At 57.9% G+C, this 27,750-nt stretch overlaps 2 protein-coding genes across 8 annotated transcripts in view; one reads left to right on the top strand and one right to left on the bottom strand.

Moving 5' to 3' along the window:
* Window positions 1–1,395, top strand: part of SAMD14 (sterile alpha motif domain containing 14) — a 32,811-nt gene extending 31,416 nt beyond the window's left edge. For 5 of the 7 annotated variants that reach the window (XM_084615536.1, XM_084615535.1, XM_084615539.1 and 2 more), the window contains exon 10: window positions 461–1,391. In XM_084615536.1, the coding sequence (XP_084471662.1) occupies window positions 461–625 (165 nt within the window). In that variant the 3' untranslated portion in view covers window positions 626–1,391. Of the gene's footprint in view, window positions 1–460 lie in introns of all 7 variants that reach the window. The other 2 variants (XM_084615538.1, XM_084615534.1) reach the window with 2 other exon arrangements.
* A 5,263-nt stretch (window positions 1,396–6,658) lies between these two features.
* PDK2 (pyruvate dehydrogenase kinase 2) lies at window positions 6,659–26,544 on the bottom strand. The gene is made up of 11 exons (XM_084615715.1): window positions 26,386–26,544; window positions 21,759–21,900; window positions 18,272–18,343; window positions 16,025–16,209; window positions 15,171–15,260; window positions 14,493–14,570; window positions 13,891–13,967; window positions 13,219–13,317; window positions 12,496–12,603; window positions 12,009–12,122; window positions 6,659–8,190 (listed from the first exon to the last, which is right to left on the bottom strand). Exons 1-11 carry the CDS (start codon window positions 26,504–26,506, stop codon window positions 8,050–8,052), a joined length of 1,227 nt encoding a protein of 408 aa, XP_084471841.1. The 5' UTR covers window positions 26,507–26,544; the 3' UTR covers window positions 6,659–8,049.
* Window positions 26,545–27,750: the final 1,206 nt, after the last annotated feature.

The following is a 27,750-nucleotide window of genomic DNA, read 5'->3' on the forward strand; positions in this document are numbered from 1 at the left end:
GGGGGGCCTGCCCCGCGGCTGCTGGGTCCTACTGCGAGTGGGGCTCCGGGGTCGGCCCTTGCGCCCTGCAGCGGTGCCTCCCGCCGGGGGTCTTGGGGAGGCATTGCCTTGCCCCAGCAAGGTGGACCAATCCCTTTGATGTCCTGGGGGATGGATTGATCCAGAGGCTCCTGGCCTGATGCACTGGGGCGGGAGGGGGGGATGCTGGACTGGGGGCCCTGATGGCCCAACGGATACTGAGCTAGACGGGCCAGCCGCGCATCCCACCGGGCTACTCGACGCAGGGGCTGGGGGCGGAGTTCATCCATTTCCCCCTTCGGTAGCCGTCCCATTCAGGAGCCCCCGGCACCCTCCCCTGGAGCCCGTCTCTCCCCAGCCGGGTGCTGCTGTCCAGGCGGGTGGGGGTGGGAAGGGCCGTGGTTGTGACCATGAGGCACACCCTCCCCGTTGCCTCCTCCAGGCCCTGGGCGTCGGCAGCTCCACTGACCGGGCCCTGCTGAAGCGGAAGCTGAAGGACCTGAGCGTGGCGGTGGAGAAGGAGCGGAAAGCCCAGGAGAAGGTGGAGAAGCAGAGGGAGAAGCAGAAACAGAAGAAGAAAGAGCAGGAGCAGCAATGGAGGAGTTAGGGAGGGCGAGTTGGCACACGGCTCCCGGTGCGGGGAGGGACAGAAGGAGACCGCCCCCCGCCCAGGCGAGGGGGAATCAGGGGCACATGGACCGGGAGAGACACCGGACCCAACAGGGGATTAGCCTAGGTGCCAGTCTTTGGCTCGGGGCAGCACCACCATGGAGCCCGGACCTTCCAGCGGCCTCCTGGATCCCTGCTGGCCCCAGTAGACAAGCAAACCCCTCCCCCACTCTGCCCCTCCTCTCCGCCACGCACGGGGCTCCTGGCACTACTGGGCCTGGCCCCACAGCTGGCTAGCGGTTGGCACCCGCCCGTGGGCCGCAGCTGGCGCGGCTTCCCCTTCCCAGCTTCGCCGCTGACCTCCGTCTGCTCCCGATCGGTTCCAGTCACCAAGGCGCCTTCCTGCTCCATGCTGATCGGCTGTCCTACCTCACCGGCCCCATTTCCATTAGCACCACTGCTGCTCCCCACTCACTCCCGAAAACGACGGCTCGGCCCCAACAGGCCCGCAGGATGAAGATAGTGCATGGCATTACCCCTCCCCCCCACCCACAAGCAATCCTGGGTTGTGCTCAGGGGCCCCGGGCACCCTCCAGGGGCCAGGATCGACACAGCCCGGACTAGCAGGGCCCGGCCAATGTACTCCGAGAGCACAGACACCGACCCAGGGAGAAACCACGAAGGAAATAAAACCGATTGCAACCAGCCCCCCTGGGGTCTGCTTTGCGCTATGCAACATCGCCTCCCCCCCCCACCCCCCGCCACGTTCCACAGGCTGGGGGCTGGGAATGGGGCGGGGAGGGGCCTGGAGGGGCGATCTGCCCTGGGAAGCAAATTAGGCCCTTGTTTGCTTCTCTAGGGCGGCTGAAGAGTGCGGGGAGGAAGTGGGTGAGGCTGGATTCTCAGGGGCAGGAGCATCCTCCACCCCTAGGGGTTGCTTCTCCCTGCTTCTGCTCTGCTCGTGGGAACACTGGGGTCCAGTCAAAGCACGAGGAGGGTGGAGAACTAGCGGGAGCCAGGCCTCTGAAGCCCGGGTGGTTGAGAAGGGATTTTTAGTCAGGCTCGTCGAATTACTGTTATTTCCTCCCTTGCCTCTAGTAACTCCAATGCCTACCCCACCTTGAGGAGAAAGGACTTCTTTGTTAATGCACGGCACCGCCCAACCCCTCCAGCTAAGGGAGCAGAACTCCTGCAATAGGGCAGCCGTGGCATGTCAGCCCCTAACCTTTGCTGCTTGCGGTACCAGAACCAAACCATGGTCCCCGCCCTGAGGCGCTGCCTGGCGCAGTGGAAGACAAGAGGTGCACAGAGACCGGGCAGTGTAAGTCAGCCGTGGGCAGCAGGCCAGGCATTGGTCTCAGGGCACCAGGAGCCTGACCCTTGTGAGTGCCCAGGGGAATTTTAAGGCGGGGAATGATGCAGCGTTGTGGCTGCCGATGGGACGTGCCACCCGAACCGGGGGGCAGCAAGGGGCTGGTTTGACAGTTCTGCTGGTGGGCGCCGGAGGCTGGGCTGATCTGAGGCGGTGGAGAAGGAGAGATGCCAGAGGGGGGAGCAGGCAGGCCCTTGACACTGAGAAGAAGGAGCAGCTGGTGGCTGTGATGGTGAAGGGGTAGCCGGAGGCTCCATTGCAGGGGCAGAGGGGCTGCTCGGAGGGAGGGGGAGTGCCTAAGACAGTTGCACTGTGCCAGCCGGCTCCCACCCCTCCCACGCAGACAGCAAAGCCCCTGGAGGGGGATGGAGCTGTGTGTGACCTGGCCCTTCGGGGACGGGGGCACAAAGAAGTCTAATATTCAGCTCCCCCCACCAGGCTAGGTAGTCCGCTGCCATGGCTGGGGGCCATTCAGCATCCCCACCCCAGGGCGAAGGGCCCTGCTGCCAGCATGGAGGTTGCAAAGGGCCAGATCCCACCCCACAAACCCTGCTTAATCCCATGCAGTGGGCCAGGCCCCTCCGTCTCCCTGGAGGTGGCGGGGGGGGCTGGGAAGGGCAGCCCCCGCCAGGATGTGTGGATGGGTTGGCCCTGGGGGCCCACGCACCCCTCCCACTGTGCTGTGGCCATGAGCTGCGATTACAGAAGAGGGTGGGGTGGGGGTTTCATTCTGGCTGGAGCAAGCGGGGCACTCCTGAGCTGCCCAGCTGGGTGGGGAGGGGGTGCCCTTGAGCCCTGGGGTGGGGGGCGTTTGTCCAGGTGCTTAACTAATGGTGTGTGGGGAGGGAGGTAATTCAGCCCTGCAAGGACAGGGGCTAAGGCAGATGTGCCCACCCCATGGGTGGGGGTGTGTGTGTGTGTCAATGGGTAGCATCATTTCCCAGCACCCAGAGGCCACCGCTCTGGGAGCGACACCAGCAGCCCTACTTTGGGGTGGCCCTTCTCCCAGGCACAAAGGTGCGGGGGGGGGGGGTCCCAAGGGCTGGGCCAGGCTGCCGGCTGCAGCACACGGGCCGGGGGTGGAGGGAGAGCAGGAGCACCTCTCCCGTGCACCCTGAGGGGGTTGCAGGAACCAGCCGCGGGCCTTGACCCGGCCCTGCAGCCTCCTGCTCTGGGTGGCCGCCGTGTCTCCCCTGGGGGCTGGCGCGGCCAGGGCGAGGGGAGCCAGAGGGGAAGCGGGGCTTACAGCAGCCTCCGGTACCCTGGGGCAGGTGGGTAAGGAGGAAGCAGGGCCAGGGATGGGGGCGAGGGGGGGGGGCATCAGCGCTGCAGTGGCCTGGCTGCATTTCAATAGCAGCCCCCCACCCCATCGCCAGGGCCAAGTCCACCGAGCTAAAATACTCATGGACCAGTGACTTTAAAGCAAGCTGGTCTCTCGGCCTAGCAGGGGGGCCTGCAGGACCCCACACCCGCCACGAGAGGGCGGGGCGCGCTCAGCAAGGCTGAGCGAAAACACAGGCCCCTCTGAAGCCATGTAATTAGGATCTGCCTGGGGGTGCGTAGGGTGCAGGGCCCCCCCCCCCCCGCCAGTCAGGGCCCGGCTCCCCATTGTGCTGGGTGCTGCACACACGCAGCCCGAAGGGGCAGTTAGTGCCCGTTAAACAGAAGAAGGGTTGCTGGGGGGAATGCAGGCAGTGGTGACCCCCGCCCCCAACCCTGCAGCCTCGTGCTGGGGTCCAAGAGCCCGGGTAAGAACAGGGGCAGGGGTGTGGGGCGGCAGGACACCTGGTTCTATTCCTGGCCCTGGGCAGGAGTGTGGTCTACCGGTCAGAGCCAAGGGGACGGGGGCAGGGGGTGTGTTCTAGAAATCAGGACTCCTGGGTTCTTTTCACGACCCCACCCCGGCTGCGCAGCCGTCCCTTTTCGGAGCCCGCGGTGCCCTTGCTGGCAAAGGGGGCTAATGTTTGCCAGAGGGGCGTGTTCAGCACCTGAGCAGTGAAAAGCTTTGGGCTACCTGAAGCCTTTGGCTTAAAACAGAGGCCGGCAGGGGAGCGGTCATGCCCGCCTGTGAGACACAGCAGTGCAGGCTGGAGATGCTGTAATGGGCCTTCTGGGGCTGAAAACCCTCTGACAGCGGTGGGGGTGCGGAGGCGGGGGGTGGGGGGTGGTCATGTTTATTAAACCCACCCCGGTCCTTAAATCCCGTGCACAGGCCGGGGCAGTGTTACTCACTGGGGAGCTACGGTTCTGCTCCCCTGAAACACCACGATCTATTGTTCGTACCTCATCTCAGTCGCCAAAAGCCCCAAGCTGGACTGGATCCTTTGAACTGCCCCCCGCCATGGCTGGCCCTCTGCAGGGGCAGCCGTGGTCCCTTGCAAGCCCCCGTGCCCGGTGCCGGGCTCTCCCAGCTCAGGAGCACAATGCCCCACTTATTTTAGGAAACTCTGCCTGGAGATCGCAGCCGGGCCCACGCCCCGGTTTAGCAATAAGCAGCCTTTGGCCTAGTGGGCGCCGCTCCAGACCCGCGCGGGGGTGGGGACTGCCAGCTGCTTTTTCCCTTCTTAGGGCGGTGACTCAAGGCTGCATTCTCACCCTGCTGTAACCTCCATCCCTAACACCAGGGGTGTGTGTGTGTGTGTGAGAGAGAGAGAGAGACACTGCGGGCCCCCACCCCAGACTCAGCCGCTCCGTTCTGCCGGGGGGCAGCAGGGGCCACCCCGCTCAGCCGGGGCTGTAAAGGGGATTTTAAGTCTTTTAGTTAAAATAAAGGCACCCTTAGGTTGCAACGCCCTTCCCACCAGCAAGAGCAGTGGCTGGGGGCATTTCCCCAGCCCCTCAAGAGAAGGGGAGAGCCCCAGATCCAATCCCCCCCGCCCAAGGCATTCCCTCAGGGCTGCGCTACACACAAGCTGGGCCTCTTTAACTGTACAACTTTCATTACAGCAATTTGCTCCCCCCTGTCCCCCCCCCAGACAGGGTGGTGCTGATCCAGTGCCATAAAGGTGCTTTAGCCTGGTACACATGGCAGGGACGCCGCAATACTGGAATGGGGCACTTTGAGGCTGGTATAACTGCACCCACGCTAGCCTAGTAATAAAACCCTCACATGCTGGGTACGGGGTGGGGGAGGCAGGCCCCCGTGCATATCAGGGCCCCACAGGAGTGAAGGGAAACCTGCCACAGCCAACGGAGCTGGTCCCATGGACGGGGCTCACCTTTGCTCCCCCCACACCCCTCCCCTCCCGCCGGCTGGTAAGCCCGAGGCTGCGCTCAACCGCCCGTAGCAGGCGGCTGCCAAGAAGGGGCCCCAGGTGAAACCCGACCTGGGAACCTGCAGCCTCGTTTTAGGGCCGGGCGCCCGCTGCTCTATGGTCAACCCCTGGACTGAAGGTCACCCGCTGGGGTGATCTGCGGAGCGAGGCGTTGGGGGGGAGAGAGCCCTTCTCCCCAAGGAAGCTGGGTCCAGGGAGGCCAATGGGGAGAGGATGCAGAGCAGCTGGCTTGTACACGGCCCTGCTCCCAACTTGGGGATCCAGGAGTCACTAGGTCTGCAGACACAGAGCCTGCCAGCCCTCCCTCCCGCTCTGCCATTGGGTGACTGCTCACACAGTACATGCCACCTCCCGGCTCCTGGGGTTTCCCCTCCCGCTCAGCTGGGCGGGAGTCCTCCCAAGGGCACAGAGGAGGTGGTTTCCAGGGTTTGAAAGGCAGAGTCAGCTCCCCGCAGCTTTGCATCAACACGGCAGCTGCGCGCTGGGCAAGGGAATCCGTGCTCTCTGCTGCTCCGGATTCAGGCCTCGGCTCTTTCCCCTCCCACCCGGCTGCTTGGGCCCAGCCAAGGGGTTGCCATAAGCAGAGGTGCCTGTGTGGGACCCTGCAGCGGCAGGATAAACAAGGCCCTGGAGCGCTCAGCAGAGCCACATAGCCCAGGACCAAGCAGACAGGGAAATCTGACCTACAGGTCAGTGCCCTGCAGAGAGCAGCATGCGGCCATAGCCTGCATGGTGCCGCTCGGGGAAGCAGGACTCCTGGGTTCCATTCCCAGCTCTGCCAGCGACGCCCAGTGCCCCCTTGGGAATATCGTTCCATGCTTGCTAGGAAAAAGGTCCCTTGGGCCAGGGGATCTCAAAGCACTATGGGAAGCTGAGTGTCGTCATACTGATGGTAAACTGAGGCAGAGATCGGGCCAGTGACTTACCCGTGGTCACACAGCAAGTCAGTGGCCGAGCTGGGGACCCAGGAGTCCTAGTAGTATTATACTACAGCAGCATTGAGGTCCCATTGTGCTGGGAGCTGCATAGACCCTGCTCTGAAGAGCTTACAATCTAAATAAACACAGATAAGGTAGGAGGGGAAACTGAGGCACGGGGCAGCGATATGATTTGCCCGAGCTCACCCAGCAGTGCTGCGAATAGAACCCAGGCCTCCTGCTGCCCAGTTCAGTGCTCCATCCAGTGTGAAAGACTACTTAACTTACAGATATTTGAAAGGGCTAATTGGCTGGAGAGGTGATGGGATCCAGTTTTAACACTCAACTTACTAAGCGGGTTGGGCCCATGCAGAAGGCAGGATGCGAAATCCACTGCCGGGCGGCGTTGTTCGCTGCATGCTGGGACCCCGCAAAGTGCAAAGAAAACAACACCAATGCCAGGCCGGTTTTGGTCAATGTCATCTTTATGGATCAACAATGGGATGAACGCCCATGACTTAACCCACCGTGTCTGGGGCAGAAACAGGGTTCCGCCCACAGCATATATATATCTGTGCAGATCCTTTCCAGAGTACATAAAAGCATGCCATGGAAATCAATCACACATGGGGCGTGCAGGGCAGTGGTGTGAAGACACAGGGAGCAGCTGGTGCCGTGGGGAGCTCCCCGAAAAGGACAGAGACACCTAACGGGTCAGGAAAGCGGGCGAGAGGCGGGCAGAGAGAACAGGGCACCTCCAGAGCCCAGGCCTCACACAACACCGAAGAAGTTACAATCCCTCCGACCCTCACCAGATCAGCACCTGCCTTTGCCTTGCAGAGCAAACTCATCCAGCTCGCCTCAGACCGTTCCGTCTTCCAGCCAGCGCCAAGCAGTGGGTATGGCAGCCAGTGGGAACGGGTCCCGAGTTCTGACAGACCTGGACAGCGGCTCTGAGCTGGAAAGAGGCACCGTAATGCCTCGTGTTTAAACACAGCCGAGAGAGAGAGATGGCTGCTGCACCCCATCTGGGGGGACCCCACTGCGAACTCCTCCCCCAGGCAACAAGGGGAACTGTTCTTGCCCCATGTGGCTGTTCTAATGCCTACCCCTACCCAAGCAGGGGAGCATTGAGGACAGCCTCCTCCCTTTCCCTTTGATGCCATCCCACTGTCCCAGCTCAGAAAAGGGCAACCCTGGCACCTCCCAGCAGCTCCCTAGGCCACACGCCCCTAAGCATGGAGGCCCCCTCACTCCTTGCACCTCCCCCGCCCCACTCACAACACACCTGACTCTCCTCACACCTCCCCCCACAGGTGCTCCAGCCCTGGCTCCCAACTCCCCCAGCCTAACAGACCGAGTCTGAGCCCGTGGCCCTCCTGGCTCTCTCTACAGGGCCCCTGTCCACCCCACACCTGAACCTACAAGGCTTCCCCACCTGCCCCCTCCTCTCTCCCCATATTTGAAACTCTTCGGCCTGAGGGCTCGTTTCCCCCGTAACCATAAAAGCCGTCTCCACAGCCTGATTCCTGTCCTCCCCCTCCCAGTGGCAAGCAGAGGCAAAGAACAGATCTATGGTGAATAAAAGGATTATGGGTAAAACCCCCAACAACGGGAGATGCCCGGAGCCTGCCCGGCTCTCTTTAGGGTGAGGATGGGGGAGCCCAGCAGACGCCAGGCAGTGGTGGGCATGGGCTACTGCACGCTACATACCGTAAAAAGAAATCATTCACGCCCTGGGCGGACCGTTAGCCAGACTGGTCAATAGGAAGAGTCCATCACTCGAGTTCTCCTAATGTGGTTTTTGTGATGTGGATAGATTCTCCGTCTCCAAGTGCCGCCAGCCGCGCCCGGCGGCCTAGGTCACCCTGTAGGTGGAGGTGTTCTTTGGTTCCGTACTTGGCACGCACCAGTCGTCTGCCTCCTGGATGGTCTGGTAGTGGCGCCAGGCCGACTTGTTATAGACTGGCAGCCTCTCCACGGACTCTGTCGACAAGGCCTGTGGGTAACCGCACGTCAGTGGACAGGAGAAGTGCTCTCTCTGCAGTGAATCCTAGCCCCAAGGCCCCATGGCCTCCAAGCATCCTCCCAATGGCACGGCCAGCCACTAGGAAGTATCCCTAGGAGACATCTGGTAGAATCTGGACAATGGTTCAAGACCAACCTCTGCCGTTTCCAGCCTGGTCCCTACTCAAGGCAGATTTCATGCCACGTGTTAGCCTGTAAAGTGCTTTGGAATTCTTCCGGACACAGGGCATCAGCAAAGTTCTGCCCTCTTCTGAAGCCTTCCATCCAAGAAACCCAGGAGTCCTGGCTCCCAGGTTCCTGCTCTGACTACTAGGCTCCCTTCATGATACAGGAGTTTGATATTAAAGACTGCTACTCAAACCCTATGATTCTTTGCTTCCATTTCCTGGCCACGAAGCTGGGGGAAGTGTGTGTGTTGGAATGCAATTTGCATTCAGAGAGGGGCAGGCCGGGGGGAAGCAGTCTCTGCAGGTCAGATCTTGCATTTGTTTCCCCAGGGCTTTTAACTGGAGCTGGCTGAGAAAGGGAATCCTTTTCCCATGGACATTTTCACATTTCTGAAAAAGTTTCATCTCGCATCGGGATGAAACATCAAGTCCGTGAAATCTTTCACAGGGAAGGATTTAAAGACAGATTCCATTTTGGGACACCTGAAAGGGAATTTTCCCAGCTGCCCACAGAGAAGGCTCCTGTCAATTTCACCTGTGAAACTGACAAGAGCCTTCCAAGCCCAGCTGCTGGACAGGCAGAGAGCCAGAGGGCTCTGTCTCTCTGCCAAACCCCCAGCTCTGGGACCCAGCAAGGGGCTGCCTGGCCCCCAGAGCTTGGGGTGTGGGAGGGGGGAAAGAGGCAGTGAAGCCTGCCTGTGTTTCAATAAAAGTTTTGTCAAATCTGTAACAGAATCAGTGAAACATTTCACTGAGTTTTGTCGGAAAACTTCCAACCTGCTCTACTTCTAACGCCTCACCGGCTCCCTCCACAAGGAAGATTTTAATCACGTCTCTGTGGATTTTTGCACGAGGGTCGGTCTGAATGCAGTACTTCTGATCCCCGGCCCATGCACCGGCTATGGACTGAAGCCAGGAGCAGTTGCATCAAGGGAGTGTTTATATACTGAGGTTAGCTACAGCTGGGTGAATAAAAACCACGAGTTTCTTTAATTGACCTAAATCCCAGTTTTTAAAAATGTTAATCATTTTTATTTGATGTGTTGCTGGTTCTTTACTTTCCCCCCATTTTAACTGGCTGAGGTGGATGTTTTGTATATTCCCTTAATTAGCTTCCTGGTTCGTCATAGAATTTCAGGTTTGACGAACATTTTTTTTCTACTAAAGTTTCACACACAAAATGTTCATCTGTGCTGAAAAAGACAGCACCAGGGCATCAACAGAGAACTGCAAACTCTGGCACAACAGCGGTAAGCAGATACCCCCGACTCTGTTTGCAGCCAATGCCACTTCCAATATATTGAACTCCCACAAGTCAAGAAAGCTGAAATGCTTCAACCAGGCTAATATGCCTCCAATGGGGTTTGAGGTCAATGGGACGTGCATACTTGAATTACGTAGGCTCTTGGATTTTTCCAAAGCACCTAACATTAGGCTCCTCTTTATTTTTGAAAACGTTGGCCTGTGTGTATAACAGAGACATTGAGAATATTTGCATTGTATTGAAAGTCGAAATAACTTTTCACAGTTCACACTGCAACAATTTTGTTCTGAACCGACAACAAAGATTTTGTGCAGTGTTGTTATAGCCTGGTCCTACACACTACATGTGGGGTTCCTCATGCAGGGCTTCAAATGTCCCACCAACCACCATGAGGGTTCTGAAACCAAACGATCACTACACTCTTGAATGAACTCATGCAGAAAAGTGATAAAAGACAAAACTACCATCCTTTCACAAAGTGATCACTCTAGATCTGATCTTTCAATACTCCTCCTCAAGGAAAATCTACACAACACCTTCAAAAGGTGAGCCTGCGACTTCAAATTCCTAACTCTGCTAGACACGCAAAACCATGGACTCCACAGAATTTTATGGCTCATTGCGACAATTTGTAACTCACCATACTACCTGGCTAAACCTTAATTGCCCACTTCAACCCCCTTACACTTAACAGCCAAACCCTCAATTGACAACTTCATTTCAAGTGGCCTCTACAACATGGATACCCCTTATGCTTAACAATCTGTCCCAACTTGTATTTAGCTCAGACTCTGATCTCCTTCCCCAGGCCTGAAGAAGAGCTCTGTGTGGCTCAAAAGCATTTACCTTCCGTCAGTGAAAGCTGATCTAATAAATGATACTACCTCCCCCACCTCGTCTCGCTCAAAAATGTTATGCCAATAAAATAAAAGTTTAATAAAGCTACAGTATCAGCCCTGATGTGGCAAACGCTTAGGCATGTGCTTAACTGTAATCCCACTGACATCAATGAGACTAGGCATGTGAGTAAAGTTACGTACCTGCTTAAGCATTCGCAGGATCAGGGTCTTACATTTTCAGATTTTTTTGGATTATAGAGATTTTGTAAAATTCATGTGCAATGCCCCTAATTGTAGCGGCACTGAAGGAAAACAACAGTGTTTACAATTTAGCTTGTGATAAAAAAATTTAAAATTCACAGTTGCAATAGCAGACGTTTTCAAAAGAGCTTTTACAAAAAGTCTTCACCCGATTGAAACCTGACTTGAATAGGATTATTAATATTTGAATATTTAGATTTAAATGATTTAATAGTAGTGTGACTTAAAACAGCTACTCACAAAGAGCGAAAAATCCCTGATGCAGACAAGCCCTGAGACTCCAGAGCTAGGAGTGTAACGAGGAGTCGGTCAATTACACATCACCTCTCAGCCTGACCCAGCATCCCAAGAACCCACTCCCATACCCACAGGCAGGGCCGACTCAGACCCAAGCTCCTGCTCCAGTGGCTAACTAAGTCACCCTGGCTACGTCACTGATCTTAGTCAAGAATTGATCCTGAACAGAGATGCGTTTGGCTGAGAGACAAGATGAGCCTTTGGGGGTAGCTGTGAAGTGGCTAGGAACAGAATGAAACTGACCCACGTAAGTTTCACAAGGAGGGACAGGATCAATGGAGACAAGTCTGTAAGATCTGGAGACTGCACCCACTGTCGGTGACATGGGGCAGGGATCATTTTCTTGTCTGTTACAAAGGAAGAGGAAAAGCCAGGGGCTGGGGACCGTCAGCAAACCCCTCCAGTGTAAGCACTTATCTCTGGTCCTCAGTGCAGTAGCATCTGCATGCCTCGGGAGCTTTCATTTATCTTCACTGCCCATACATGAGGTCGGGCGGTGCCGCCGGCCCTGCATTACAGATGGCAATGAACTGAGACTCAGAGAGATTAAGGACATGGCTACATGGGAAAGTTCTACTGGAACAAGCCAGTGTCTGAATTTAAACCAATGTAGTTATACTGGTATAACTCCTCATGGGGACACACTTATTCCGGTATAAGAGCGTCCATATGGGGAATTATACCGGTATAGTCCTATTGGTGAGGCCAGGAAGACTTTCCTGTGTAGACAAGCCCTAAGGGACTTGCTCAATGTCACACAAGGAGTTTGCGGGAGAGCAGGAACGTGAATGCAGGCGTCCCAAGACCTAGGCGGGCCCACTAACCACTGGGACATCCTTTCTTCTAGATCCCCCACCTCCACATGGTGTGCTTGCCACTGACAGGACTGGGAGGCCTCAGGGGAGTGGCTGCCTGAACCCGCGGGTTTGAGAAGGAGAGACGCAGGGGATGATTTACGCACCTTCAGGTAGATGACTGCATCTGTCCCAAAACCCTCCATGGAGAAGAGCTGAAGGTCCCCTTGGAAATACTTGGCATAGAGTCTGGAAATGGGCAGGCCGTAACCAAAGCCAGCCTGGTGGAGCAGGGAGAAGACAACAGGTGATTATGGTTGCAGAGGTCTCAGTGAACTGCCCGACCACCAGACCCTACTTCCCTCAACATCACTCCACCCAGACATCAGGAACCCCCCAAACCCTCCTCCCACTCCTGGCTGTCACACGAAGGCCCTCTGCCATCATCACCAGGCGATCCAAGCAGATCAGTATTTGTGCAGGCTGCTTACTGGAATCCCTTGCACTCAGCTCTGGACAGGGAGGGTGGTTACCCGGAAGGACTTAGGGAATTCCGCCCACTCACCCACCTCCTCCACAGCCCCACAAAATCACCCTGACCAACATGCTACCTGCAGGGACACCCAGGGGGGCCCGACTTGATCCGATACGTACCAGGGGTGTCCCGCCCGAGCCGGGCTGGGGAGTGGGCGCGGTGGAATACATGTAGCTGAAGAGCCGCTCGATCTTCCGCTGCGGAACCCCGCCACCTCGGTCGCTCATCTGTGCGATGGGACATCACGTCAGCAGCCCCTGGCGACTCCCCACATGCCTTGACCAGTGGTGTGCTAGCCATGCCCCCCCTCCCCCCCCACACACACTCAGGGAGAAATCCCAGTAGCCCAGCAGTGCTTGCTGCTGGCTGATACACAGGAAGCATCAATAGGCCAAGACAGGGTGCTCTGTCCAGCACTCCCGACGGGAGGAAATGCCCCCGTGAGGCTGGGGGAACAGGGAAAACAGCCTCAGGGTTCAAGCTGGAGGCTCCCAAGCAAAGACTGGCTACAGGCATCCCAGAGATGAGCCGCAGAGATGAGCTGCACTGGAGGAGGGAAGCTAGACAACATTTGGGGATGTGGGCTAAATACCCCCCCACACACATGCTCCCCAAAGTCTCAGGTCCAGGGTGACAGAAAGTCAGATAGTCAAACAGAACTCAGGGGGTCTGCTTGCCCAATCCACTATTAGCCACTAGACCACATCCGCTCAGTCTACCTGCTCACTGCAGAGAACTCCCAGGACAAAAGTGAGCTCCCTGGGGAATTAGCCTGTGCCCCACAGTACAGATGATGCTGAGGGTCCCTTTCTATCCCTCGGATCTTCAGTCAGGCCACCTACCTTGATAGAAAGATCTTCTTTACCCAGTGCTACCATCACCTTGATGGTTGGGAGTCGGAGGCTGGACTCGTGACTCTCCACGGTGGCTCGCATGGCATTCTCCGAGGGAACAGAGAGAAGAAGCAAGTCATCAGGGATTTTATGATAGCCCCTCTAGCCTGGCCCCTGCCTGCCCTGATGCTTGAGGAAGGTACAAAGACCCCCCACAATGCACCTATTTGTGCAGTATTTGTAAGGGTAGGAAGTTCCTTCCTGACCCTGAGCCGGTCATCTGCAGATGCCCTGAAGCAGAGGCCTGATGGTCCTGGACTTACCATTAGTCGATTCCTTCTTTAAAATGTTTAACTAAAGCTAGCTCCCTAGGCAAAAATACTGCAGGAATGAGTTCCACGGGTTAACACTGTGGCTGAAAAAGTGCTTTCCTTTACTCATCTCTTAACCAGAAGAAAAAGGTGACACATCCACAATCCCCTCCTGAAACATGGACTCCCGGGCCTCCACCTCACCCACCGCCCGAGGCAGGAGCTGGAAACTCCGGTGCCTACTATAGGGAACCATTGGTGGGTCTGGCAGACAGGATGCCAAGTTCCACCATGGTTCTCTCCAGCTTCGTCACCTCCTTGCGGAGCAAGGAGTGCTACAGGGGAAGGACCATAGGGCTGGGAGCCTTACCTTGAAGAGCTCAAAGAGCATGTGGTAGAGATGAGATGGGACGTAGACAATGCGGATCGGCGGCTTGGGATTGTTGGCTACAAGGGAAAGAACACAGCGGTTGTAAGGGAAATGCTCCTGTAAGCTGTTGGCCTGACTCCCCCAGCCCAGGAAGGACTGACGCCCAAGGACGGCTCAGGCCCGTCTGTCAGGGCACGGTTTTGTTCTTCAGACACCAAACTCTCAGCGTACACATACAAAGCTTCCCGCTGCATAAAGCGGGCTGCAGAGGCCCCAAGGCCTTTCCTCTGCGTCTCTCACCCTGCATCAAGGAGGCCACCTTGCTTCCTGCAGCTCCCTTCCTCAACTGAGCCATTTTCGAGTCACTTCATCAATCTCAGCAGGGAGGTCGCTGATCAGCCACAGGCCAGGCTGGGCCCTGCTCCCCGTGAAGGGCCAGCCACCTTGTGACAGCTTCCTTAGAAAACTCCTTGCCCTTGGCTGCTCCCTACCAACCCCTGCACCCCACAAGCAACTCACTTTCCCGCCAGGCTCAATTGCTATCCCACGAGGATCCCCACCCACCTCCTGTCCCCAGGGGCTATGGGTCCCTCTAGACTCACCGCTGACCTCCTGGATCTCCAAATCGGGCGAGGCCATGTAATACTGGTCGCACAGCAGCTTGGCCATGTTGTAGGCATCTGGAGAGCAGAGAGAGGTGGGATCGGCACAGATTCTACCCAAGAGAGTGGAACTCAGTGCCTGCTTCCTCTTGGGACAGGCTCAGGACTTAGCAAGGGGATAGGAGACAAGGAATTTCAGCATGGACAGCGCTGGGAACGACAGACCGGAGCGAGATATTTACTCCCAGAATAAGGACAAGCTGGGCATCAGCTGGGTGAACTTCCCCCAGGCTGCCCTGTACCAGTGTCCCCTGCCTGGCAGGGACCCCCCTTTTAGGGACAAGGGGAGCTCAGTCACTGTGGCCCACCAGTGCTTGGCGTCTCTGGGGTACCCCCAAGGCAGTCTGACATCTGTCACATGAATGCTTGTCCACCGGCACCTAGGCTGAGATCCACCGAACTCGTCACACAGAGAAGCTTCCAAACAAATCGTCTTCAGCCCCCGCTGGTCTGGCACGGATCAGAACCGGCTCCCCCAGTTGATCTCCCAAGCCAGCCAGTCCGAGCCCCCAGTGCAACCTCATCTTGGTGAGACCCTTTAGCCTGCTTTGCTCCCCCACGCAGGGGCCCCCGCCCTTTTGTAGGGATGCTGCCTCTCAGCCATTATGGGGCACGGACCTCTCACAACCTCGGACACGTCACAGTGGGGGTCGATGCTGCCAATGTGCTTGGGGTGAGCAGGGTTGGTGCTGCCATCAAAGAGCAGGCCTGCAAGGAAAGAGACGGAGGGGAAGATGAAGAGGGGGGATGTGCGTTGATGGGGAGGACAGACTTCAGCACAGACTGGAACATACAAGTCTGAGGGGGTCCCCAGAAGGATCAAGAGCATGCATGACAGTTTCCATCTCTCCTACCCTGTCACTCTGTCCCAGTACTCCCCACCCACCCACAAATTCCACCCCTCGGCCCCAGTCCCCTGCTGAAATCTCCCTGCTTATAGGGTCTCGTCTATTCCCTGATTCCTTCTAGTCTAGCCCAGAGGTCTTCCCGGGGGTACATCAACTCATCTAGATATTTGCCTAGTTTTACAACAGGGTACAGGAAAAGCCCCAGCGAAGTCAGTACAAACTAACATTTCATTCACACAGTGACCCGTTTATACGGCTCTCTATGTAAGGACCATATTAATATTCCATTGATTTATTTTATAATTATAGGGTGAAAAGGAGAAAGTCGGCAATTTGTCAGTAATAGTATCCAGTGACTCTTTTGTGGTTTTAGGTCTGATTTTGTAAGCAAGTCGTTTTTAAGGGAAGTGAAACTTGAGGGTGTGCAAGACCAATCAGACTCCGGAAAGGGGGTCCAGTAGCCTGGAAAGGTTGAGACAGACTGGATGTACATTTTCAATCCTGTGCCCATCACCGCAGGATCTGATCCCTGCCTCATTCCACCTCTCCTCTGCAGCCCAGCCCCCACTCAGTCCCTTCCACTCCATGGGAGACAGCAGGCTTGGCTGGGCGCTTGTCACTCACTGTGCTGGTTGATCAGCATGCGGATGGAGATGCGGCTCAGGTAGAAGCGGTCCAGGAAATACTGGATGTTCTGGTTGGACACGGGGTCATCCCCGTAGGCCTCCTTGTACTCTATCACCCCCTGAGCCATAGTGGGCACCACGTCATTGTGCCGGTTACGGATGGTGATCAGGGCATCCGTGAACCTGGGAAAAGGAGGAAGGGAAAGCAGGGGGGGTTAGTCCATGTGAGATGTGAGCAGCTCATCATAGAGCGAGGCGAGGATACAGCCAACTTCCCAGAGCCTGGAACCAGAGGGCTACAACAAGGAGGCAGGGGACACCAAGTACATTCCAGGGAGGCACAGCAATCCAGTCCAGGTTCCCCTAGGCTGAAGGAGCTCTCTCCCCCATTCTAACCCTAACGCGGGCGCAGCTGCCTGGGAAATCCCGGAGCAGATTCCACCGCACAGCTGACATAGATCTCCAGGGCGCATGTAACATCAGAGATGGCTGAAGTGCCGTAGCTGGAATTCAGCTCTGGACTGGGGGGGTATGGGGGGCTGCAGAGGGAGTTGGGATCTGTGATAAAATTTCAGTGACACTCACGCCCAACCCCAGCCCGAGCGGAGGTCCCTGCCAGGATCTGGGAGCCGGAGGTGGGGCAGCAAGAAAGCATGACTGTCCTGTTCAATGCGGCCATACAAAAGGAATCCCTAGTCAGGTATCAGTCCACTGCCAGATGCAGAGGGTAAAAATCATAAACAGCAATACAGAGAAGGCAACAAAGTTCAATAGGGATTCCTGTTGTGTATCTGGAATGAAGCAGGATGACATATCCATCGCATTGGAATAGAAAATTCACCATTTGGAACAAGGGAGAATGTGAGGGCCCGTATAACTGACATCCAAGGGCGTTAAAGGAACCAGCTATATCACAAGTGTTAATTTTTAACCAATCTGGAAAAACAAGAGAAATTCCAAACTGGAGGCCTGCCATTGCAGTCCCAATATTTAAAAAGGGGCAAAGGGATGACTCAGAGAACTATAGATCAGTTAGGCTGATGTGATTCCCCGGCAAATAACAGAGTCTCGATTAACTGTTCTATCAAAGAATTAGAGACGAACAATACAACTAAAGCCAGTCAGCATGGTTTCATGGAAACGAGGTCTTACCAAACAAATCTGTTATTTTTTTTTGACAAGATTATAAGTCTGGTTGATAAACTGCGCATAGTATCCTTAGATTACTCCAAGGTGTTCGATTTAGTCCCAGATGACACTCTAATGAAAAAACTTTGTATTTTATGGAATTAACAAGGCACCTGTTCGATGGATTGCCAACCGGCTCAGTGACAATGTTGTTGTTAGTGGGGAGATATCACTGAGAAGGGCAGGGTCCCCCCAGGTTTCTCACAGGGTCCCCCAGGGACTGGTTCTTGGTCAGGTGCTATTTGACATCTTCTAGATCATTGATAAAAATGATATACAATTTTCACTGGTTAGGTTTGCAAGATGACACAAAACCATGTGGAGTAACAGATAATGAGGAGGATAGGTTAACGTTACAGAGCTCTCTGAGTCACCTGGTCACAATGTAACACACTCAAATGGATGTTTACTCATCTGGGATTAAAGAAAAGCAGATTACACCTAAAGGAGGGGAGACTAAGTCTTGGGAAGCAAGAACTCACAGGAGGACTTCGGGGGAACGCTGTTGCTAAGGGGCCTAACGTGATGCTGGCGTGTATACAGAGGGATATCAAGCAGAAATAGACAAGTGCACAGCATTGGCAAGACGGCTACTAGAATACTGAGTCCATTTCCGGTCTCCACGCTTAAAGGGGGAGGCGGACACAGGGGAGAGAATTCAGTGGCCGCACAAGTAAGCCTGGCAGCGAGAGCTTACGGAGCTCCACTTAGTCAGTTTACGGAAGAGCAGGGTGAGAGGTGACTTGGATCACTGTGTTAGGCACCTGTGCACGGGAAAGATATTGGCTAGGTGGGGGTGGGGCGTTGATTTTGCTGACGCAAGCATAACAAGATCCAATGGCTAGATCCAATTCAGCCTTGAAATAAGCTGCTATTTGCTAGCCAGGAGGGAAATTCAACACGGAGACAGCTCACCGGAGGCGTGGACTCTCAATCACTGGGAGTGATTCAATCCAGGTTCTGGGAAAAAGCCTTTGGCTTGTGGACACAGGAGGGCAGACTGAAGGGTTCCTCCTGGGCTTAGTCTGTTAACCCATTCAGCCCACACCCAACTTACTGTCCCAGGGTGCCTTGGTCCTCAGGGTCTTTGTCCAGGAACTCCATGATGTCCAGCAGGCTCTGAACATACCTGTAAGGGAGTGGGGACGAACAGGGATGCAGGTTCCATTTATATTCCATAGCCGCATGTTGGGAGTCCTGATCAACGCAGGGTGGCCCCAATCCCCGTCCTTCAACTGGCAGGCGCCCTGGAGAGACTGTGTGTGACAGCAATACCCCACTACCCGCCTCCATGGGGGGGAAGAGGACCCACAGAGTCTAGGCAGCGCACTTTACAAACAGGAATGGCTTCATCCACTGCTGAAATGCAGCCAGCTCTGGAGTGGGAAGTAGCAGCACGCACCCCCCCCCCCAAGAGTTTAGGACAGGAAGTGGAGAACGCTCTGGGATCTTTAACAGGCAGGATCGCTGCTTGGCACCTCCAGCAACATAGCCCCCGTCATGCAATGAAGCAGACACTGGTTTAGTGCTGAACTACAGGGGAAGGCTGCCTCCTACTGGAGCCACCACCACAGCGTTCAGCGGGCACCAGGGCTTCCTGCAAAGGTCTCCCCTCCAAACACCAACCCAGCCCAGCTTCACCTGGCAGGATCTTAACCTGCAGTCATTACAACTCGGGCTAACTGAATCGAGGGCATTCCCCACCCACTACTACATATTCCAGAGGTCCACCTCTGGGAGCCCAGCCTAGGCAGAGCTGCTCCCTAACCCACTGCCTACCATCCCCTAGAGCACTGTCACCCAGCCCTCCTCCCACATAGGGACAGCAGAGACGGGCCTAGCCTAGTGCCTTGCATGATAGGAAGTACAACCGGTGAAGGAGCAGCAGCCAGGGGCCAGCGACTTCCCGGGCCTGCACCATGCCAGAGGCTTTGGGACAGGCAGCGCACCTTGCCCTCTGCAGCCTCAGCTTATCGGGAATGTCTGCCAGTCGAACCGGGAGCAAGCAGCCAGTCAGAACGGTAGCAGCCCATCCCCTCCCCTGGGTTACAATTTCCCTCCAGACACACAGCTCCTTCCAGAGGGCACCATGACAGCTGCAAACACCTAAGCAGGCTGGTCGTAAGCGTGGGGACGGAATGGTTTCCCAGGGCTCTGCTATATTTGCTTGGGGATTTAGGTTACAGGGAAGCAGCTGCAAAGGCACCAGTCCTGTGAGATCAGGAAGTTTTGATCATGGGATCCCAAGGGTGCAGGAGGATGAGTACAGGAGCGGTTCGCCTCCAGAGATGACGGGGCAGACCCCGCCACCAGTCACAAGGGATTAGGGGTGTAAGGAGAGTGCTCATTTGGGCCCCATCACCAGAGCCACCACGCAGGGCAGCATGATGCAGGGCTTATGCCAGAAAAGCAAGGACTGGAGTAGCAGGAGGGCCCTGGCCAAAGTAGAGAGAAGGCTGGTCTTGAACGGAAGGGATGTTGGAAGGTCAGGGTCCTGGAGCAGTCTAGATATCACCGGAGCACCCAAGCATGTGGGCAGAACCGGGGGAGGGGGCGGGGGCGGGGGCCTAGGGCTGGAATAGCAGCGGAGGGGGGGGCTGCAAGGAAGGACTGGAGTGCGTGGACATACGTGGAGAGCCCAAGGCAGCACAGAAGGGCACTAGCAAAGCTGTGTGTAGGGGGCCCAGGGCTGGACTAGCAGGTGGCCTGCAAGGGCACTGGTGTAGGGAGGCTCAGAGGGGTGGGAGACACTGCTTGACAGCAAACCCCGCTGAGCGCCCTAAGGGGTGCTGCGATGGGGGCTCCCGTGGGTCTCCGGGTCGAGCCCCCTGAGCAGAAGTGACAGACCACAGAGCTTCATGCTGGAGAGGGGTTCAGCCAGGGGACCTCCCAGACCCCTCCGAGCAGGGGCTGCTTGAACAGACATTGGGGGGGAGGGGGGGAGGAAGAGATGGGAGGGCTGAAGACATTGGAGCAGGCAGCAAAGGGTTAACGGCCAGCCCCATGGGATCACTGATGCAGGAATGCACCTTCCAGGAGGGCAAATTCCAGGGTGCAGCTTAGCTGCAGGCAAGGGCCAAGTTACTATTAACTCAGGCTCCTGCCCCCCAGCTCCCAGGGGGGTGTGGGGGGGATTCAGCTGGTCTGGGCAGCCTCTGGGGTGAAAAGAGGAAATCACTGGCTGCACAAACAAGCCCTCACGTGATCTCCAAAGTAGGACAAAGTTCAGGCTGCTGCTGTCTGGTGGGCAGGGGCCAGGAACTGGGTGGGGGGGGTCTTAAAGGGACATTTCTCATTTCTTCCCCCTCCTGTTGGCCTATGGACCCCCAAACCTATAAGGACCTGAGCAGAGCAGAGCAGCTGGTGCCTTTGAAATGACAACAACTGAACCATACCAGTACAAGGGGGAAGAAGAAAAGGAGGACTTGTGGCACCTTAGAGACTAACCAATTTATTTGAGCATGAGCTTTCGTGAGCCCAAGCATGGGCTGCCGGCCAGCGGGCTTTCAGGTGTTAAATACAGTCGCTGCCCCGAAACCTGCAGTACTCAGGGTGACCTGGCCGGGGCGCCACAACGGTGGGAGTATCAGGGAGCACGCCCTTCCCCCAAGGTCAATTTGGAAATCTCCCTGCTCCTCAATTAAACACAACTGGGTTCTGCCCAGGGCTGGGCGAAGTGAAAAACCCCAACTGTTACGTGTTGGGCTGATCCTGCTCAGCTGGTCCATTGTCCTGGCACCATTTAATGAGCCCACGTCTAGTCTAGGAAGACATGTTTTTCAGCATGATCGGTCAGCTAGCTGTTCTTTACAGGGGTTAAGCCCTGTCTACACTAGAGGTCAAAATGCAGTAGCTAACTAGTGTACACACAACCTGTTTTCCTAGGCTTGGGCTACACTAGATAATTGAGTCGGCTTAACTACACGCCTCAGGGCTGTGAAAAAGCCACACCCCTGACCATCGTAGCTAAGCCAACCTAACCCCCAGTGTAGACAGTGCTAGGGCGATGGGAGAATTCTTCCATCAACTTAGCTACTGCCTGTCGGGGACATGGAGTACCTACGCAGATGGGAGAACCTCCCATTGGCGTAGGTAGTCCCTACGCTGAAGCTCGACAGTGGCAAGCTGTGCCATGGTAGCATTTCCAGTGTAGACGAGCCCCTAGTCTAGAAGTGGTCTCTTGGGTATACACTGCCTCAGCCCCCAGTTATCACTGATTTGTCTCCCCTACCCCACTGCACTCAGTATGTCCATTCCAGAGCCCCTCAGCTGGCAGGGTCTTTGAGCTGCCTTCCTCATTCTCCTCCTGCATCTGTTACATGTAAACCCAGACCAGGTGAGCAAGGGGCTTGCTGAGGAGTGTTGGTGGGTGCGGTGGGATATGGGGGCAGACAGGCAAAGGCTGGCAGCGTCTCCCTACACACACAAGCTAGTAGTGTCATGCTCCCCCCCACCCCAGTTAGCAGTGCCGTGCCCCCAACATACACACAGACTAGCAATATTGCCCGCCCCCACCCCCTTGACTGGCAGTCCATCCTACTCACCAGCTCTGCACCAGCTGCACCGAGGGTGTGCTGATGACCCGGTCTGGCAGCAGGTTGATCTCCTTCATGATGTTGGACAGCCGGACAGGCAGCTCCTGGCGGAGGAAGGTGAAGGAGGTTTTCTCGCAGGCATTGCTGGACCCTAGAGATAGAAGCCCCACCGTTAGAAAAGCAGGATCTCAGTGACCCCCACCCTGATGACGGGGAAGTAGGCACCTAGCCCTTCAGAAGACACCTACTTGTCCTGCCCCCAGTATCAGCTCAGGATGGTACATCAGACCACCAGTTGGACTCCCAGGCTCTCATCAAGAGCATTTACCTGGTTCCTCCAGCCCCTTCCTCCACTACAGCCCCTTGCATCAGAGGATCTCATGCTGATCCCCAAACATTACACCTCAGACCCCCACGCTCCCCCACTGAGTACAGCTTTAGCCAATCTAACCACTAGGCCACACTCCCTTGCAACAGGCTGAACTCCATCAGGGTCTTGGGCACAGCTCTCGGGATGGGGAGGGGGAGGAAAGCTGTCCCCATCACTTCACACCTCCTGCCAATCGCAGACCAGCCCTTCTCATCTGCTGCTCCCTCCACCAGAGTCACCTCATCCAGCTGCCGAGCTCCAGCAGGGGATACTGGACAGGAGACTCACAAGGGAGGCCAGGTCGCACGCTAACCCCAGGCTGCAGCCCATTACTGCTCAACTTGCCCTGCCCAACGTGGGAAATGGGGAGAATACCCCTATCACTTTGAAGGCATGTCCACGAGGCCAGGGCAGGTGGGGTCATCTTGTGGTTTGAGCAAAAGACTGGAGCCTGTGCCTGGCTCTGCCACTGATTCACAGAGTGACCTCAGGCATGTCACCTAACCTCTCTGTGCCTCGGATCCCTCCATCCGTACACATCATTCCAATCACAGGGCCTCCAAAGAGTCCTGTACGGTTATATTTCATCACTGCCTTCCCAGGTTGGGAGTGGGCACGCTGGCTGCCTTCCCCAGGTCCAGGAGCCATTTCTCAGGCTCCCTCTCTGGAATCGAACCCTGGCTCCCTGGCGGGCTGCCTAAGGAGAGGTCTGCCCTGCCACAGAATGACAGAGACGCCAGGAGCCTTAATGACCGGGAACTCCCTACACTGGCCAGCAGAAACTAAACTAACCGCCTCACTGGCAGCAACTCCAAGTTCTGCAAGGAATCCAGCCAACAAACCCACCCACAGTCAAAAGCACCCGAGTGACCGGGACCTGGGCCAAGAGGCTCAAGGAGGGTCTGGAGGAGGAAAACAAAAAAATAGTGGGTGATGATCTCAGCAGGGCTATAAAGTAGCTGCAGGGAGAAGAGAAGAGGTGGGAGGCTGGTAAACAAGGGCATCACTCTGTAGAGAGGAGTAGCGGGGTGTGTGTGTGTGTGTAACTCACACGCACCCAAATGTACAGATGTAACCTGAGCTCCTGCACGTTCGTACATCCCTGGCAGTTTCTAGCTAAACAACGGCACAGATTGTTTGGCAGGCAACGAAGGCTATTGACGCAGCACTGCAATGAGACCAGGCGAGCCAGACAAGTGGCTAGTGGAAGGGAGAGAAACACACACCCCAGCATGCGTGTCAGCAGGTCGCCATGCAGCGCCAGCCAGCCAGGCCTGGCAGGGACTTTGTCTAGCGTTTTGAAAGCCCCGGCAGGCCTGACATTTGTTCTGGAACGAGAAGCCACTCGAAATGGACACGGAGGGCAGTGAGCACTGGGGAGCTGGGAGCTGCCTCCGGGTGGCAGGAGCGAGGAATGGTTCTAGGACAAGGCTGAGGGCACCGGCACCCTCCCCCTTTCAGCACACGGCTAAGGACAGCCAGAAGAGAAGGGGGTGCTGCGGTGCATCTCAAATATGTTACGGCAATTAACCCCTTCGCCTTTTCCTATCTCCTTCAGACCATGGATCTCCATGTATATCAGTGAATCCATCTTCCCAGCCTGCCCTGGGCCGTGGCTCAGTCTCGCTACCCCCATGCAACCGCTGGGGAAACTGAGGCACAGAGCCAGGAAGGGAGTCGGCAGCAGGGCCAGGAACAGAACCCAGGAGCCCCCTGCTCTAGCTAGTGGGCTGGGAAGCAGCAGGGAGGGGCTGCGGCTGCCTGCAGCAGCCTGGAGAGGGAGGGGTTATATCCCGAAACCTCAAAGAAAGGCAGCACCCTGTTGTTTTCAAAGAGGATTTTCCAGGGGGGAGGATCCTTGGAGGATTTGGGTGTATCAGAGTCAGACGCCCCAGAGAGGGGAGGGAGGGCAGAATACGTGGTGTGGGGGGGGATGGACAGAGTGTGTTCCAACGTGCAAAGAACAACCTCTCACCATCTCCCACAGCTGTCCCTTAGAAGAGCGGAGAGCAAACCTTGCTGTAATTCAGGGACAAGAGTCACCATCCTCTCCTCCCCCCACAGCTCCTGCTTGGGGGGGGGTCCAATTAAACCATTCCCTACTCTCCCTCCACTGATTTCATGCACCACCCTACCCACTGGTTTCCCCGACATCTTCCGCTCCCCAGAGAACAGGATCATATGGGAGATTTTCTGCTTCCAGCCCCCACTCTCAGCCCTATAGTCCTTCTAGCCCTTTCTTAGCCCCCCTACTTCATAGAATATCAGGGTTGGAAGGGACCCCTGAAGGTCATCTAGTCCAACCCCCTACTTGGTAATGACTCCCCCACATTGCATCACCAGCGAGGCCAGCACCAATGATCTCTGGCACCAAAGGCCCAAACTGCGACCCACTGAGCTAGAGGGGCAAATCAGCCCCCCAGCCCCAAGAGGGAATCACTTAGTCACTGTGTTAAGCCCACGCCCCTCAGGAATTCAGAACCCTGGTGGGGCCACGACTATGGACCTCACCTTCCCCACAACCCCATCACTGCCCCCCACAGCACCACTGTCCCATAGCCAGATTGCCCCTAAGCCCTGGGAGCAGGGGATAGCTCCAAAATCCCTGAACTGTTCTAGAAAGAGCTGCTCCCCACTCCTACCCCAATGAACCTCCCTTCTGTCCCCGGGGGGGCATTTACCCAGGGACTATTCCACAAAGAGAATAGGGAAAGCCAGCCCCACTGCTACCCCCTTGCCCCAGCGGGCAGTTAGTGAACATGAACAGCAGGGAGCCCCTGATCTCCCCGGCTCCGTGCCCCCAAGGGTGGGTGGGAGGGGAATAGCAATGTCCCACGCTCAGAGCATACTGCCAACAGGGCAGGGGGAAGGCAGCCCTGCCTCCAAGCTGCCCCATGGATCCCCTTCTCTGCTACCCCAGGGGTCTTTCGCCAGTCAGGGAGCGGGGGCATTGATTCCAGGCCCGGAATTGCTCCTTGGCAGTGGGGGGAAGAGGAAGAGACTGTCCCCCTCCTGCCCCATGGCCCCCCAGCCCCTGGTGCCAGGGGGGTAGGTACCCAGGCAATGTGTGAGTGTGTGTTGTGGGGTGTAACTACCACAGTCCAGGAACGGCTTCACAGGGGTAGAGGGGGAGCCTGCCCCTCACAAGCCCCCGGGATACTTACCTGGGGGGGGGTCTATGCATCGGGGGGGGCGGGGGGTACGTGGCAGGGACAGTGGCATACACCCGGATGGGCGGTGGAGGGGGCTGGACCCAGGCGGGAGGCAGAGGGGTGACGTACCCCAGGGAGCACACACGGGGGGAGAAAAGGCCCACGGGGAAGGGGACAGATAGAGCCAGAGGGTATTTACCCAGGCTGGGGAGGGAGGATATTGACCCGGTGGTGGAGGCTGTATGAACCCGACGCTATTTACTGCCGCAGGAAAAGCCAAGGGGGTATTTACCCAGGGAGGGGGCACGCCCTGGGGGTATTCATCCGGGAGGGAGGGGCCCGGGGGCATTTACGAGAGGGAGGGGCCCGGGGTATTTACCCAGGCAGGGGTGGGGTCGGGGGGGGGTATTGGCCCGGGCAGGGCCCGTGGGGTATTAGATGGGGGTGGGGGGAGCAGCTGGGGGAAGGGCACAAGGGGTGTTTGCTGGGGGCAGGGCCCCGGGGGGTATTTACCAGGGGGGGTATTGGCCGGGGGCAGGGCCCCGGGTATGTGTGGAAGGGGGGCAGCTGCCCGGGGGGGGGGCGGGACCGCGGGGTATTGGCCGGGGGCGGGGCCCCGGGGGGGGGCAGTTGCCCGGGTGGGGGCGGGGCCGCGGGGTATTGGCCGGGGGCGGGGCCCCGGGGGGGGGCAGCTGCCTGGGGGGGGCGGGGCCGCGGGGTATTGGCCGGGGGAGGGGCCCCGGGGGGGGCAGCTGCCCGGGGGGGGCGGGGCCGCGGGGTATTGGCCGGGGGAGGGGCCCCGGGGGGGGCAGTTGCCCGGGTGGGGGCGGGGCCGCGGGGTATTGGGGGGGGCGGGGCCCCGGGGGGGGGCAGTTGCCCGGGTGGGGGCGGGGCCGCGGGGTATTGGGGGGGGCGGGGCCCCGGGGGGGGGCAGTTGCCCGGGTGGGGGCGGGGCCGCGGGGTATTGGCCGGGGGCGGGGCCCCGGGGGGGGCAGCTGCCCGGGTGGGGGCGGGGCCGCGGGGGGGGCAGTTGCCCGGGTTGGGGCGGGGCCGCGGGGGGGGCAGTTGCCCGGGTGGGGGCGGGGCCGCGGGGTATTGGGGGGGGGGCCGTTACCGAAATCCAGGAACTGCTTCATGGAGAGCGGCGAGGGCGAGAACTTGCTGAAGTGCTCGATGTAGGTCGGGGCCCCGGCGGCCCGCGCCGCCTTCCCCAGCAGGGCCCGCAGCAGCCGCATCGCGCCCGGGGCCCCCGAGCCACTGACAGCGGCCTGCGGCCCAGCCCGCGCCGGCTCCGCCCCCCCGCCGCCCGCCGCCAATCGCCGCTCACAAACATCCCCCGCGGCCCAATGGGGAGCGCGCCCACCCACGTGCCCGCCCCGGGACCCGCCCATTAACCCCTCCCTGCCCGGGGCCCTTCTGTCCGCCCCCTCTCTATCCCCTTAACCCCTTCCTGGCCAGGGCCCTGCGGCCCCCCCAAACCCCCCCCGCCATCCCCTTAACCCCTTCCTGGCCAGGGCCCCACGGACCCCCCCAACCCCCCCCGCCATCCCCTTAACCCCTTCCTGGCCAGGGCCCCACGGACCCCCCCAACCCCCCCCGCCATCCCCTTAACCCCTTCCTGGCCAGGGCCCTGCGGCCCCCCCCAACCCCCCCCTCCGCCATCCCCTTAACCCCTTCCTGGCCAGGGCCCTGCGGCCCCCCAACCCCCCCCCCGCCATCCCCTTAACCCCTTCCTGGCCAGGGCCCCACGGACCCCCCCAACCCCCCCCGCCATCCCCTTAACCCCTTCCTGGCCAGGGCCCTGCGGCCCCCCTAGACCCCCGCCCCGGCCATCCCCTTAACCCCTTCCTGGCCAGGGCCCTACGGCCCCCCAAACCCCCCCCCGCCATCCCCTTAACCCCTTCCTGGCCAGGGCCCTACAGCCCACCCTAGACCCCCACATTCCCTTAACCCCTTCCTGGCTAGGGCCCTGCGGCCCCCCCCACCATCCCTTTAACCCCTCCCTGACCAGGGCCCTACAGCCCACCCTAGATCCCGCCCCCCGCCATCCCCTTAACCCCTCCCTGACCAGGGCCCTACAGCCCTCCCTAGACCTCCCCCATCCCCTTAACCCCTCCCTGACTAGGGCCCTACAGCTCCCCCCAAAACCCCCCATCCCCTTAACCCCTTCCTGGCCAGGGCCCTACAGCCCACCCTAGACCCCCACATTCCCTTAACCCCTTCCTGGCCAGGGCCCTGCTGCCCAGCCCAACCTAATTTAACTCCCTTCCCTGCTCGCTACCCCCTCAAAGCACTAATGCCCTTGGGCAAGGCCCTGGTAGGCCCCGGACCACCACGACCAATTCTGGTCCTGCATGTTCAAGACAGAGGAATTCAGTCTGAATCAGGGCTGCTAGCTCAATCGGGGAGACGGCAGAGCTGAGCTCACGGCATGAAGTTAAAGGAACTCGGCTTGTCCAGCCCAGCGAAGGCTGAGCCA

This window comes from Lepidochelys olivacea, assembly GCF_965140295.1.
Source record: "Lepidochelys olivacea isolate rLepOli2 genome assembly, chromosome: 27".
Classification (NCBI taxonomy): Eukaryota; Metazoa; Chordata; order Testudines; family Cheloniidae; genus Lepidochelys; species Lepidochelys olivacea.

What these genes read in the sequence shown, in the direction of transcription:
- PDK2 (XM_084615715.1), bottom strand. Translation starts at nt 26,506, where the DNA reads ATGCGGCTGCTGCGGGCCCTGCTGGGGAAGGCGGCGCGGGCCGCCGGG. An exon ending in GAAGCAGTTCCTGGATTTCG is followed by an intron (nt 21,901 to 26,385) that starts GTAACGGCCCCC and finishes TTCTATCTCTAG; the next exon opens with GGTCCAGCAATGCCTGCGAG. An exon ending in GCTCGGGCGGGACACCCCTG is followed by an intron (nt 12,123 to 12,495) that starts GTACGTATCGGA and finishes CTGCTCCACCAG; the next exon opens with GCTGGCTTTGGTTACGGCCT.